This window comes from Phyllobates terribilis, unplaced genomic scaffold (genome assembly GCF_046119375.1).
Source record: "Phyllobates terribilis strain yellow unplaced genomic scaffold, ASM4611937v1 Scaffold_3__8_contigs__length_932513732, whole genome shotgun sequence".
NCBI classification, from domain to species: domain Eukaryota; kingdom Metazoa; phylum Chordata; class Amphibia; order Anura; family Dendrobatidae; genus Phyllobates; species Phyllobates terribilis.
The window spans coordinates 188,322,536-188,336,859 of NW_027362763.1; the positions used below are offsets into that span (position 1 = coordinate 188,322,536).

Consider the following 14,324-nt stretch of genomic DNA (forward strand, 5'->3'; position numbering starts at 1 on the left):
TGCGCAAGTGTGGGTGACAGCATACAGTGCGGAAGGGTCAGGACCACTAGTCTATTCATCTGATGGCCGGCGCAAACCGAGGACAATTCAAATTGAGTGGGTGGTGACCAGCCGGACTGAATAAAGAATGGAACACCCCTATGACTAAACAAGCAAAGTAAGATAAAAGTATATAAAGTGGATTTTACAAAAGATTACAGCACCGATTTTAATGCAAAAACCGTGTTAGTGATGCATATTGCATCACTAACAACAACCTGGAGGCACTTTTCATGTTCCAACTGACATGATAGGTTCCCTTTAATTTATATTTGGCATAGGCTTTATTCATAACATTTGGGTTTCATTAGTAATTATACTACTTGTGTGAGTGATGTGAAACTCAAGTTTCATATTCTTATGTGGTAATGGTGTCAGGTGTGACTGCTACCTCTGCACACCATAAAGCTATAGCCCCGAAACAAAGGGGCTTTGTAGTGTACCCTGCCATGCTGTATGTACTATGTACATCTCTGTAATCATAGGACGTGTCAGTAAAGATGATATTGTTCAAGGTAGCCTGTTTAATGCTCTGTTAACATCTCCATCCTTATTTCTGTACCATTAAAGAACCCAGATGGAGCATTTTGATTATCAGATGTGTCTAGATTCCACCATGGTGTCAATTTGTAGGACAAAATAGCAAGACCTGCATTTTTGGCTTGACATTGTTTTTAAGCAAAGATTTACTGATGTAGGAAGTGGACTTTTGTTAAAGCTTGTGGAATGAGGAATGTTGGGTGCATACTGCGGACGACACAATTTTTATAACATGGTCACATGGTTCATGTCTTCAATGTTGACTTAGTAACATTCTTCATTGGGTTTCCTAAAATTTCTATAGTTTTTATCCTTGGTATGAGCTTATTCTTCTGCTTATCTTGTAAAATTTTATTGTACTGAAGTTCTGGAGTGATAAACCTTTTGCACAGCAGCTCATCGTCCTCTGATAGTCCAATCTTAAGATTGTACCCAAGGATCTTGGCAACCCCAGATTGATATGGCTTCAATGATTTGTCCCTTATATTTTGGGGGTCAACCTCATCCTCCAAACATTTCTCAAACATCAAAGTCCTCATTTTCTCAAGTTCTTTAACCTCATGTTCCATACGTTCCATTCCAAATATCTGTACACGTTTCCAGAAAGAGTTATTGAAGTAGACATACATATCCCAATCCAAATTATTCCATGATTTTATCTTTTCTTGAGTTTCCAGCGTTAGTGTTTTCTTAGTACTGTTGCTTCTACTATTAAGAGGGAAAGACAGGACATCATAGAAAGACCAGCAGAGAGCATCCTTCAGAAGAATAAGAGACTCATCATAATATTCTGTGATCAGCACCAGATCAAATATGTTATCCATAGCATGCCATGATAAAACTGATTGCTCAGAGGAATTATCATTAGGCTCAAAACCTAAATCAAAAGTTATCCAATTTTTACCAAGATAGCCAAATCCATCTGAACCTTTGTAATATATTGTTGCATTGTGTAAAAAATCTTCCAGACTTTTAGCCATTTTGAAGGGTCCGTTGTTCCTGTTGTAGGAAAAAGATGATTCCATCCGAGAGACTGGGTTTCGCAGGATGGTGAAGTAGAATGTGTCCTCCGGCATCACTTTTTCAACCTGCTCAAAATTAATTAATTAGATAATTAATCCATTATAAAAATTACATTTCAATAAAATCTAATTATAATTAGTCTGCATTTGGGGCAGATTGGTGGCTTAGTGGTTATCACTGTCGCCTTTCAACACTAAAGTACTGGGTGGAAATCTCACAAACATCTGCAAGGAGTTTGTATGTTCTCCCTATGTTTGGGTAGGTTTCCTCCCACACATACTGACAGGGAATTTAGATTGTGAGTCCCAATGTGGATAGAGATGGTGATGTCGGTAAAGAGCTGTTTAAGTTAATGGTGCTATATACAGTTAGGTCCATATATATTTGGACAGACACAACATTTTTCTAATTTTGGTTCTAGACATTACCACAATGAATTTTAAACAAAACTAATCAGATGCAATTGAAGTTAAGACTTTCAGCTTTCATTTGAGGGTATCCACATTAAAATTGGATGAAAGGTTTAGGAGTTTCAGCTCCTTAACATGTGCCACCCTATTTTTAAAGGGACCAAAAGTAATTGGACAATTGACTCCAAGGCTATTTCATGGACAGATGTGGGCAATCCCTTTGTTATGTCATTCTCAATTAAGCAGATAAAAGGCCTGGAGTTGATTTGAGGTGTGGTGCTTGCATTTGGAAGGTTTTGCTGTGAAGTAAACATGCGGTCAAAGGAGCTCTCCATGCAGGTGAAACAAGCCATCCTTAAGCTGCAAAAACAGAAAAAACCCACCGAGAAATTGCTACAATATTAGGAGTGGCAAAATCTACAGTTTGGTACATCCTGAGAAAGAAAGAAAGCACTGGTGAACTCATCAATGCAAAAAGACCTGGGCGCCCACGGAAGACAACAGTGGTGGATGATCGCAGAATAATCTCCATGGTGAAGAGAAACCCCTTCACAACAGCCAACCAAGTGAACAACTCTCTCCAGGAGGTAGGCGTATCAATATCGAAATCTACCATAAAGAGAAGACTGCATGAAAGTAAATACAGAGGGTTCACTGCACGGTGCAAGCCACTCATAAGCATCAAGAATAAAAAGGCTAGACTGGACTTTGCCAAAAAACATCTAAAAAAGCCAGCACAGTTCTGGAAGAACATTCTTTGGACAGATGAAACCAAGATCAACCTCTACCAGAATGATGGAAAGAGAAAAGTATGGCAAAGGCATGGTACAGATCATGATCCAAAGCATACCACATCATCTGTAAAACACAGCGGAGGCAGTGTGATGGCTTGGGCATGCATGGCTGCCAGTGGCACTGGGTCACTAGTGTTTATTGATGATGTGACACAGGACAGAAGCAGCCGAATGAATTCTGATGTATTCAGAGCCATACTGTGTGCTCAGATCCAGCCAAATGCAGCCAAACTGATTGGTCGTCGTTTCATACTACAGATGGACAATGACCCAAAACATAAAGCCAAAGCAACCCAGGAGTTTATTAAAGCAAAGAAGTGGAATATTCTTGAATGGCCAAGTCAGTCACCTGATCTCAACCCAATTGAGCATGCATTTCACTTGTTAAAGACTAAACTTCAGACATAAAGGCCCACAAACAAACAGCAACTGAAAACTACCACAGTGAAGGCCTGGCAGAGCATCAAAAAGGAGGAAACTCAGCGTCTGGTGATGTCCATGAGTTCAAGACTTCAGGCAGTCATTGCCAACAAAAGGTTTTCAACCAAGTACTAGAAATGAACATTTTATTTACAATTATTTAATCTGTCCAATTACTTTTGGTCCCTTTAAAAACAGGGTGGCACATGTTAAGGAGCTGAAACTCCTAAACCCTTCATCCAATTTTAATGTGGATACCCTCAAATGAAAGCTGAAAGTCTGAACTTCAACTGCATCTGAATTGTTTTGTTTAAAATTCATTGTGGTAATGTCTAGAACCAAAATTAGAAAAATGTTGTCTCTGTCCAAATATATATGGACCTAACTGTAAATGAGTAAAATAAATAAATCGGGAACTAGAGAGTATAAGGATAGAAAATCAACTAAATTTTACAGTACCAGCACTGTGGATGAGATCTTATGAAATCTCATCCACATGCTGTGAGAAAAATGCTCGCTGAAAATTGATGTGTTGTAGATTGAAAATCCACCGAGCAGGTCAATTTATGCTGCCAATCATCACTGTATGTTTCTTTTCACTTTTTTGCGATGCATACTATGAAAATTTAAGTATGTCACTGCATTTCCACAACAAAATTTGCACAATTTTCTGTGGATTTTGAAACTGAGGAATCAAGGAAATTAACACAAATCATGTGTGTTGTCGTTACATAATAATTACACTTGAAAAAAGTCAAATGTTCAAGTTAAACTGAGGGATGGGAAAGAACAAAGGCAAAGGCCATATGCACAACCACAATGCATAATCCAGTCCATCTGAAATAATAAGAAACAATGTTTCCCTCTATGATCCCAATTGTCTATTCACTGGAACAAACATTCTGAAAAAAAGTTGCACAAATTAATAATTCTTATGGTAAAGAAGCCTTGTCTCCTCTAGATTTTGAACTTTTGTTCTACTATGGGAGGGAATGCCCTCTTGTCTTTTGAGGGGAATTTACATGAAACAGCTTTCAGTACTGTCAGTGTAACACCGCATGAGCAACAGCATAAAAATAAATAACACCAATTCTTCACCTGCTCTTGATTTATTTATTCTGCCTTACAAAGATAACAGTAAGGCTCGGCTCACATTTATCCTACACTCTACGCTGAGCGCTTACACTGGTGTTTCCGTGTAAATCTCTGAAATATGTGATTCAGATGGATCCCCAGGTGGAAGATTCCCTGCCATTACAGGTGGAAGATTCCCTGTCATTAAGCAGATGGAGAAACTGTGGACACTGTGTGGCCTATGATCCAGCGGTGTCTGTCTTTTTAAGTGGGCATAAAAGTGCAGTCGGCCACAGTTTTGAGCACTTCAGAAAAGGTACCACTTAACAAAGGCCAGACAGAGTCCAGAGTAACTCTACTGACTTATTATAGTGAATGGCTCCCTCGGCAGTTTCATCTGAATCACGTCATTCGTAGATTTAGATAGAAACCCAGAATTAAGTGCTTAGCGTAGGCACAGGATAAATGTTATCCAACATTTTATATAATATGTTCCCAATAAAAGCTTGAATTTAATCCACAAAAAAAGCAAGTCCCCACTCAGGTTGATCATCTGTCCAAAGAAATATAGGGGTCTTCCACGTTACTGGTAGCACAAAGGCTCTGTAAAAGCACTATGGCTCCTCGCCCCCTGTGAAGAGCTGGCCACTTACTAAAGACTATTGAACTTTTTCCAGCACGGAGCACCGATTCTGTTGATCTTATTGTTGTGTTTTATTAGAGATTTGCCTGCTGTGTTTTATTAATGTTCTGCTTGCTTGTCAGTGTGTGTGCACTAATCTCACTTGTAAAGTGTTCAGTAGTGTTGAGCGAACATGCTCGACACTGCTCGGTACTCGCCCGAGCATCACGCTACTCAGGATGTTCGGCGAGCACCGAGCATTTCCGGGTTACTCGGGCGGGAGCTCGGGTCTCCGCCCTGCATGTTTGGCGCTCTTTACAGAGCCAATGAACATGCAGGGATTGCCAGCCAGTCACTGTAATGCTGCAGCCATGTTGGTTGTGGGCATTACAGTGATTGGCTGGCCGCACAGTGTCACCTCGAGTATTTAAAACCGGGCGCCACCATCTTGGACACAGTCGCTCCGGATTAGACAGTGTAGGGACAGCGCTGCTGATTTAGGGAGAGATATAAACTGCGAAATAGTTAGTGTAGGGTCTGTAAAGGCTGCCAGAACAAACAAACAGTCCTTTTCAGGACTAATATCCATCCCAGATACCAGGCAGGCAGGCTGTATAGGAGACACAGTGGTTATACCAGCAAACGCTGCATTACAGTCCTGTGTGCTCCTGTTGCTGAAATTGCTGGACTTAGCACCAGGTGTCGGGGGCCAGGAAAAATCCTTTTTTTCCATCTAAATCCTCCTTTTTTTTTCCTCCTTCACACTGTACAAATACCCGTCTTATTAACCTTTTGGTGTGTCCCCCCTCCCCCCCCCCAAAAAAAAAGCGTGTCTCTGATTTTTCACACACAAATATAACTGTTGAAAATAGTCTGGTGTAGGCTAGAGAAACAGAAGTGTTGTTTTGCACTTCCACGGTTCAAACCTCTGTATTATCCATTTTGGGCCATGTGTATCTAAAAAAAAAAACAGTTTGAGTGTGTCGCTCACTGTTCAGCCGCAAATATCTCTATTTAAAAAAGTGTGGTATACTCCAGTAAACAATAACCGTGGTTTTGCCATCCCACGGTAAAAAATCTCTATTATTCAGCTTTTGGTAGTTTTTTCCGTAAAGAAAAACAGTAGTGTCTCCTGACTGTTGTGACACAAAAATATATCTGTTGAAAATAGTCTTGTGTAGGCCCGACATCCCAGTGTGGTTTCGCAGTTCCACGGGTCAAATCGCTGTACTATCCAGTTTTGGGCCTTTGGTATCTAAAAAAAAAGCAGTTTGAGTGTGTCGCTCACTGTTCAGCCGCAAATATCTCTATTTAAAAAAGTGTGGTATATCCCAGTAAACAATAACTGTGGTTTTCCTCTTCCACGGTTCTAATCTACTCTTTATTATCCTTTTTTCATTGATAGTGCAAGTGTAAGCTATTTTACTTCATTTACAATGGGCAAGGCGCGTGGCAAGGGACGTGGAAGTGGACGTTCTGGTGATGGTTCGTGCAGAGGACGGGGCCGTGGCCAAGGTGAAAATGTGCCACAACTAGTGTTGAGCATTCTGATACTGAAATATCGGGTATCGGCTGATATTCGCGGTATTGGAATTCCAATACTTAATTCCGATACTTTTACAATATCGAATACCGGAATCGAAAGTTCCCATAATGCCTGCGCTCTGCAGTGTCTCTGAAGGATGACAAGCTGGGTGGCAGCACTCAGCTGCGATCCAGCCTGTCATCAGAATGCCATCCCAGCGTGAGAGAATTCTCCTGATTGTTTAAAAGCCGGCGGGCGGTAAAAAGCCGCCGGCTTTTAAACAATCACACAGCCCCATACTGCTTCCCCGCAGCCTCCCACCCCGATCCTCCGCTCCCCCCATCCTGATCGTAAGTTAGGACCGGGCGGGGAGCACAGCACCAAGGAGCGGGGAGCGAAGGACCCGGGCGGGGAAGCCGGCAGTGAAAAGACTTCACCGCCAGCTTTCCCGTTCTGTGCTGCGCTTTCCCGCCGGTTATTTCAAATGAACAGCTGAGGTATCAGGTGATGCCGATCAGCTGTTCATTTGAAGTAGCCGCGGTGCCCTCGGAGGGTTCATGTGAGTTCATGCTTGACTGCATTGCATGAACTCACTTGAACTTTCCCACGGCCGCACAGGTCAGCCTCACCTCCCAGACGATCAGACCCATCATGATTGGTGTGTGTGGGTGTCTGTGCGATGTGTGCGGGTGTGCGCGGTGTCTGTGCGATGTGTGAGGGTGTGCGCGGGTGTGCGATGTCTGCGGGTGTGTGCGTGCAGGCAAACATAGGCCGATGTGACACTACTACTCCCATCGGCCTATGTCTGTCCCCCGTCCACTCGTGCCAGCAGGATCAGCTCGATGGGGGCAGTAGTTCCCATCAGCCTGATCCTGCTATTTACAGTTATATGAAAAAGTTTGGGCACCCCTATTAATCTTAAGCTTAATGTTTTATAAAAATTGGTGTTTTTGCAACAGCTATTTCAGTTTGATATATGTAATAACTAGAGATGAGCGTTGTTCTACTCGAACTGTTCGCCAATCTCAAATTCGAGCTGTTTTGGGCGGTGTTCGAGCCTGTCGGCGAACACGAACAATTTGAGAAAAATTCGGCTGTTCGAGGTTATGTTCGATAACTGTTCGTGCACCAAAATCATAACTGGATTTTTTCTCAGTAATGATGAAAATTAATGTTAATACGCAGTTTGAGTGTACAGCGGGGCGGGGGGAGGGGCAGGGGATGGATCTCTGCAGGAACAATGAAGATCTCCATTTTTTTTTCTCTTTCCCGCATTTGCAGTGGGGAGGTGCAATCTGTCAGCCTATCAGCAGCGCACACACGGAGCGAAGTGCTTTTTTTCACACAAGCAAGGGCATGTGTGATTGGCAGTGTATGTCACATGTCCTTGCCCTATAAGACCAAGCCATTTTCCCCGTCGCCACCATTTTCTCACTGCTGCAGCTGCGTGTTAGACGGCACCGCTGTTGCTGTGTGCGCTATACCTTGTTAATTTCAAGCCAATTTTCGCACAAATATACAGATAGCTTGGGAGTAGGGAATAGTTGTGATTGCAGTCCTTTTAAGGACTAGGTTACAGCATTTCCTACGACTTTTATCAGGCAGGTCTGTGCTCTTAAATAGATAGGTTGTGGGAGTAAAGACTAATTGTAATTGCAGTCCTTTTCAGGACTAAGTTACATCAGTTCCTATCAGTTTTTGCCAGGCAGGTCTGTGCCAGTGCTGTGCAAGTTTTTTTCACAGCATTTGGCTGAATCTAGCAAAGCTAATCCTTTTTGGCCTATTGCAGAGTGTGTTAGTCAGTGGAGTAGCCTATCTGTGTTGCAAGATATACCACCTGTGTATAGAATACCAATTTTTTTACTGCACCTAGTGAAGTAAAATCTTTTGGGCATAGCATCATTCTATTAGTCCATCTATACTGACCTCCATCAGGTTGCAAACTGAATATAATTTTTTTCTGCATCTAGCTCTGAAAAAATATTTGGGCTTCTAGCAGTGTGTGGGACTTGGTCTATTAGTCCATCTATACTGACCTCCATCAGGTTGCAAATTAAAAATAATTTTTTTCTTCATTTAGCTCTGAAAAAATATTTGGGCTTCTAGCAGTGTGTGGGACTTGTTCTATTAGTCCTTCTATACTGACCTCCAGCAGGTTGCAAATTGAATATAATTTTTTTCTGCATCTAGCTCTGAAAAAATATTTGGGCTTCTAGCGGTGTGTGGGACTTGGTCTATTAGTCCATCTATACTGACCTCCATCAGGTTGCAAATTAAAAATAATTTTTTTCTGCATCTAGCTCTGAAAAAATATTTGGGCTTCTAGCAGTGTGTGGGACTTGGTCTATTAGTCCATCTATACTGACCTCCATCAGGTTGCAAATTAAAAATAATTTTTTTCTTCATTTATCTCTGAAAAAATATTTGGGCTTCTAGCAGCGTGTGGGACTTGTTCTATTAGTCCATCTATACTGACCTCCATCAGGTTGCAAATTAAAAATAATTTTTTTCTGCATCTAGCGCTGAAAAAATATTTGGGCTTCTAGCAGTGTGTGGGACTTGGTCTATTAGTCCATCTATACTGACCTCCATCAGGTTGCAAATTGAATAAAAAAATTTTCTGCATCTAGCTCTGAAAAAATATTTGGGCTTCTAGCGGTGTGTGGGACTTGGTCTATTAGTCCATCTATACTGACCTCCATCAGGTTGCAAATTAAAAATAATTTTTTTCTGCATCTAGCTCTGAAAAAATATTTGGGCTTCTAGCAGTGTGTGGGACTTGGTCTATTAGTCCATCTATACTGACCTCCATCAGGTTGCAAATTAAAAATAATTTTTTTCTGCATCTAGCTCTGAAAAAATATTTGGGCTTCTAGCAGTGTGTGGGACTTGGTCTATTAGTCCATCTATACTGACCTCCATCAGGTTGCAAATTGAATAAAAAAATTTTCTGCATCTAGCTCTGAAAAAATATTTGGGCTTCTAGCGGTGTGTGGGACTTGGTCTATTAGTCCATCTATACTGACCTCCATCAGGTTGCAAATTAAAAATAATTTTTTTCTGCATCTAACCCAGCCAATAGTTTTGGCCTAATACCACAGTTTGGCCACTCAGCTCTGCTCGGTTACCATCCATTGTTTTTTTGTGCAAACAACTCCAGAGTTGTGAATTAGTTAACCACCAAAATGAGTGGAAAAAGGCCTGCTGCTGGTGGAAAGGGGAATAGGCGTGTTGGGAAGGGGAAAAAAGGTTGTGTCCGTGGGGTAGGTGCAGAAGAAAGACCATCTTCCAGCCAAACTAAAATGTCTACTTCTTTTAGCGGACAATGTGATAAGATCCCTTTCTTACGGCCACGCCAATCGCTACAAATTCCAGATGAGGCACAAAAACAGCAGGTGCTTCAACGGATATCAAGTGCTCCTTTAAGTGGGCTCTCCTCCACATCAACTTCAACATCACAAATACTCCAGTCCTCAAAGGTGTCACCCAAATCGCACTTGCTTCCTCACAGCTCCCAAATCTCCAGCTGCCCGTCTGAGTATGAGGTAGAACAGATGGTTGAGTCTGCAGAGCTGTTTACTCATACTATAGCCTGGGAATCAGAGGTCGACTCCAGCGCTTCTGTGAATCCAGACGAGGAAATGATCTGCACTGATGCCCAGAATCTTTATGAGTCGGATCCAGGACCAGACGCAGAAGGTTCTGACCATAATGTAGACCCTCATTCCCAAACTGTAACTCCTGTTGGTGGAGACAATGAGGAAGACGATGATAAGACTCAAATACCTGATTGGAGCGACAACTTTAGTTTTTTGTCAGGGCAGGAACAGGTTGGCTCTGAGGACGACGGGTGTGATAACGCACAGGGTGATGATGATGAGGTCGGAGATCCCACTTACTGTCAACCCACAGTCAGCCAAGAGATGAGGTCAGCAGAGGAGGTGGAGGAAGATGCTAGTGACGACGAGGTCAGGTTGCGCCTTCCTGGACAGAGACGTAGTACTGGAAGCACGTCAACAACTGCATCCTCAAACACAACTCTGCCTCTCACCACAAGTCGTGGTGGCTCTTCAGGTCGCATGGGTGCTAAGCCTTGCATAGCCTGGGCATTTTTTCAGATCGATAAAGATGACCCAACTCGTGTTATCTGTAACATTTGTCAGCAAAAGCTAAGTAGAGGCCAAAAAATACATAGTTTGAGTACTTCATGCATGAACCGGCACATGGACATGAAGCATAAGTTGCAGTGGGAAGCTCAGTGTGCTACAATGCGGTCTAGCCGGCCGGGCCAACCACCGTCTGCCATATCTTGTGCATCCGCGGCCTCTTCATCCTCTGTGACTGGGGGGACAGCAGTCACACCTGTTTTGGGGCGCAGACCTGCCACCTCTTTACCCGCAACAGCCAGCGTGATTGGCAGGTCATCATTTTCTTTGGAGGTGGTAACACCAGCTGGTCTTGAGCGCTGTCCGACATCGATAGCACCACCTTTGGATCAAGGCAACCTAACATGTCCGCCTGCATCTTCCTCACAGACCGGCAGTTTGCTGGGGACACCCTTATCAACCCCGTCTAAGCACAATAGCCAGCCCTCGGTCCCTCAGATGTGGACAAGTAAAAGACCATTTCCTCCTAGCCATGAGAAAGCTAAGAGGTTGAATTTCACCATCTGCAAGCTCTTGGCTACAGAAATGCTGCCTTTCCGCCTGGTGGACACAGAGGATTTTCGAGACCTTATGTCCGTCGCAGTGCCCCAGTACCAGATGCCCAGTCGGCACTACTTCTCAAAGAAAGGTGTGCCTGCGCTCCACCAGCATGTCGCACACAACATCACCGCTTCTTTGAGAAACTCTGTGTGTGACAGGGTGCATTTCACCACAGACACTTGGACGAGTAGGCATGGACAGGGGCGTTACATGTCGCTGACTGGGCACTGGGTAACTATGGTGACAGCAGGACAAGGGGCTGCTGTCCAAGTCTTGCCGTCCCCACGAGTTGTGCGTCAATCCTCTTTATGTCATTTTTCCTCCACTGCTTCTGCCTCCTCAACCTCCTCTCGGTCTTCCACCTGCACCCAAAGCCTGTCTAGTCATGCCACAAGCTTTCTAACTGCGCAGAAGGGATCCTGCACACCTCCTTACTATGCTGGCAGTAGGGCTCAACGTCATCAGGCGGTTTTTACATTGAAATGTCTGGGAAATGTGAGTCACACAGCTGAGGAGTTGTGGTCAGCTCTGGAGAACCAATTTCATGAATGGTTGTCTCCACTGGACCTGAAACCAGGGAAGGCCGTGTGCGACAATGCTGCAAACCTGGGTGCGGCCCTTCGCCGGGGCAATGTCACACACGTGCCTTGTATGGCTCACGTGTTGAACCTGGTTGTCCAGCAATTTTTAGCCCACTATCCCAGACTAGATGGCCTTCTGCAGAGGGCACGGTCGCTGTGTGCTCACTTCCGCCGTTCGCATCCCGCAGCTCAGCGACTTACATCTCTACAGAAGTCGTTGGGCCTGCCACTTCACCGGCTAAAATGCGATGTGCCTACCCGGTGGAATTCAACTCTGCACATGTTGCAGCGACTGTGGCAGCACCGACAAGCCCTGGTGCAATACGTTCTGACGTATAGCCTGGGCCAACGAGATTCAGAGGTGGGGCAAATCACGCTGGAGGAGTGGTCTCAGATCAGGGACCTATGCACCCTTCTGCACAGTTTTGAAATGGCGACGAAGATGTTTAGTGCTGACGATGCCATTATCAGCATGACTATTCCGGTGATTTACATGCTGGAGCACATGTTAAACAGAATTCGGAGTCAGGTGGTGGCACAAGAGGAGGTGGAGGAAGTAGAGGAGGAGGAGTTGTATGCGGAAGGGCTAACATCTGCAAGGTCCAGACGGTCGGCAGCACCAAGGCGGCAGGCATGTGAGGGTGGGGGAGATGATTTTACCAGGGCGCATGGTAGCAGCCAAACTAGTGAGGAAGGTGCAGGAGCCCAGGAAGAATTGGAGGACGAACTGATGGAAGACTCATCAGATGAGGGAGACCTTGATCACATTTCTGTTGTGCGAGGTTGGGGGGAGAGGACAGAGGAAGGAAGCATGATTGCTACCTCGCCACCAACACAACAGGGACTTGGTGCTCCTGGATGCGCAACACACATGAGTGCCTTCTTGCTGCACTACCTGCAACATGACCCTCGAATTGTGAGAATTAGAAATAATCCTGACTACTGGGTTGCCACACTGTTAGATCCCCGGTACAAAAGTAAATTTGCAGAAATTATTCCTGCCATAGAAAGGGATGCACGCATGCAGGAGTATCAGCAGAGACTGTTGCAGAATCTTACATGTGCTTTTCCACAAAATACCAGTGGTGCACGTAGTGAATCTCACAGTTCCAACTTGCCAACCGTGGGACCGTCAAGTGTTCAGCACTCAAACCGTAACAGAACCACAGTATCTGCTAGTAACATCAATTTTGCGGAATCATTTCACCACTTTTTTAGCCCATCCTTTGCAAGGCCACAGGAGACAAGAAGTCTGACACATAGTCAACGCCTAGAGACGATGGTACAGGAGTATCTCCAAGTAAACATTGAAGCCACGACTGTGTCACTGGACCCTTGCTCTTTTTGGGCTTCCAATCTGGATAAATGGCCGGAGCTAGCCACTTACGCCTTGGAGATCTTGTCATGCCCCGCAGCCAGCGTTCTGTCTGAACGTGTGTTCAGCGCTGCTGGTGGTGTGCTGACAGATAAGCGCACGCGGCTCTCCACTGATAATGTAGACAGACTCACGTTTATAAAGATGAACAAATCATGGATCCGAAACGACTTTTCTACCCCTGTGTCATCCTGGGGAGAGTAAAAGCTTGATGATTGGTTAAAATCACCCTACCAACCGTTTTAAGCTTTCAAATTACTAATCATGTTTATCTGTATCTTGACTGGAAAATAATTTGGGCTTTGTAGCAGTGTGCAGCACTGATCCTATTAGGCCATCTATAATAAGCTTCACCAGATTTAAAATTAAAAATAATTTTTAGCTGCATCTAGCCCGGAAAATAATTTTGGGGCTCCGAGATGCGCAAGACACATAAGTGCCTTCTTGCTGCACTACCTGCAGCATGACCCTCATATTGTCAGAATTCGAAGTAATCATGACTACTGGGTTGCCACACTCTTAGATCCCCCAAACTTTTCGATCAACCTTTTCATTTTAATAAAGACCAAAAAAATGGTCATTTTTGAAATTATAAGCATTAGCAGGTTGTTAGAAACTGAAATCAAACAGTTTTCAACTCAAAACTTTATTCTAGGTGATGTTACATTTTCACATAGGACCCCTTGTTCGAAAGGAGCTTCTGAACTCTCTCGTCCATTGAATTTGTCAGGTTTTGGATGGTTTCTGCTTCAATTGTTTTGCATGAGGACAGAATACCCTCCCAGAGCTGTTGCTTAGATGTGAACTGCCTCCCGCCATCATAGACACTCCTTTTAATGATGCTCCAAAGGTTCTGAATGGGGTAGAGGTCAGGGGAGCATGGGGGTCACACCATAAGTTTGTCCCCTTTTATGCCCATATCAGCCAGAGATGCAGATGTTTTATGTGCAGCATGAGATGGTGCATTATCATGCAGAAAAATGATCTTGCTGTGAAATACACGGTTCTTCTTCTTGAACCATGGCAGGAAGTGCTGTTTGAGAAAATCCACATACATTATGGAGTTCATCTTTAGCGCCTTCAGGGATCCTAAAGGGGCCGACAATCTCTCTCCCCATGATTCCAGCCCAAAACATTACTCCACCTCCTCCTTGTTGGCGCTGTAGCCGTGTTTGCGTGGGGTGTCCATCAACCAGCCATCCTCCACTCCATTCA

The 14,324-nt window shown here is 44.0% G+C and overlaps 1 protein-coding gene across 4 annotated transcripts in view; it reads right to left on the minus strand.

Moving 5' to 3' along the window:
- Nucleotides 1-265: 265 nt before the first annotated feature.
- The window catches only part of LOC141259003 (galactose-3-O-sulfotransferase 2-like), a 229,512-nt gene continuing 215,453 nt past the window's right edge, over nt 266-14,324 (minus strand). For all 4 annotated transcript variants that reach the window (XM_073674375.1, XM_073674373.1, XM_073674372.1 and 1 more), the window contains one exon: nt 266-1,667. In XM_073674375.1, the coding sequence (XP_073530476.1) occupies nt 825-1,667 (843 nt within the window). In that variant the 3' untranslated portion in view covers nt 266-824. The remainder of the gene's footprint in view (nt 1,668-14,324) is intronic.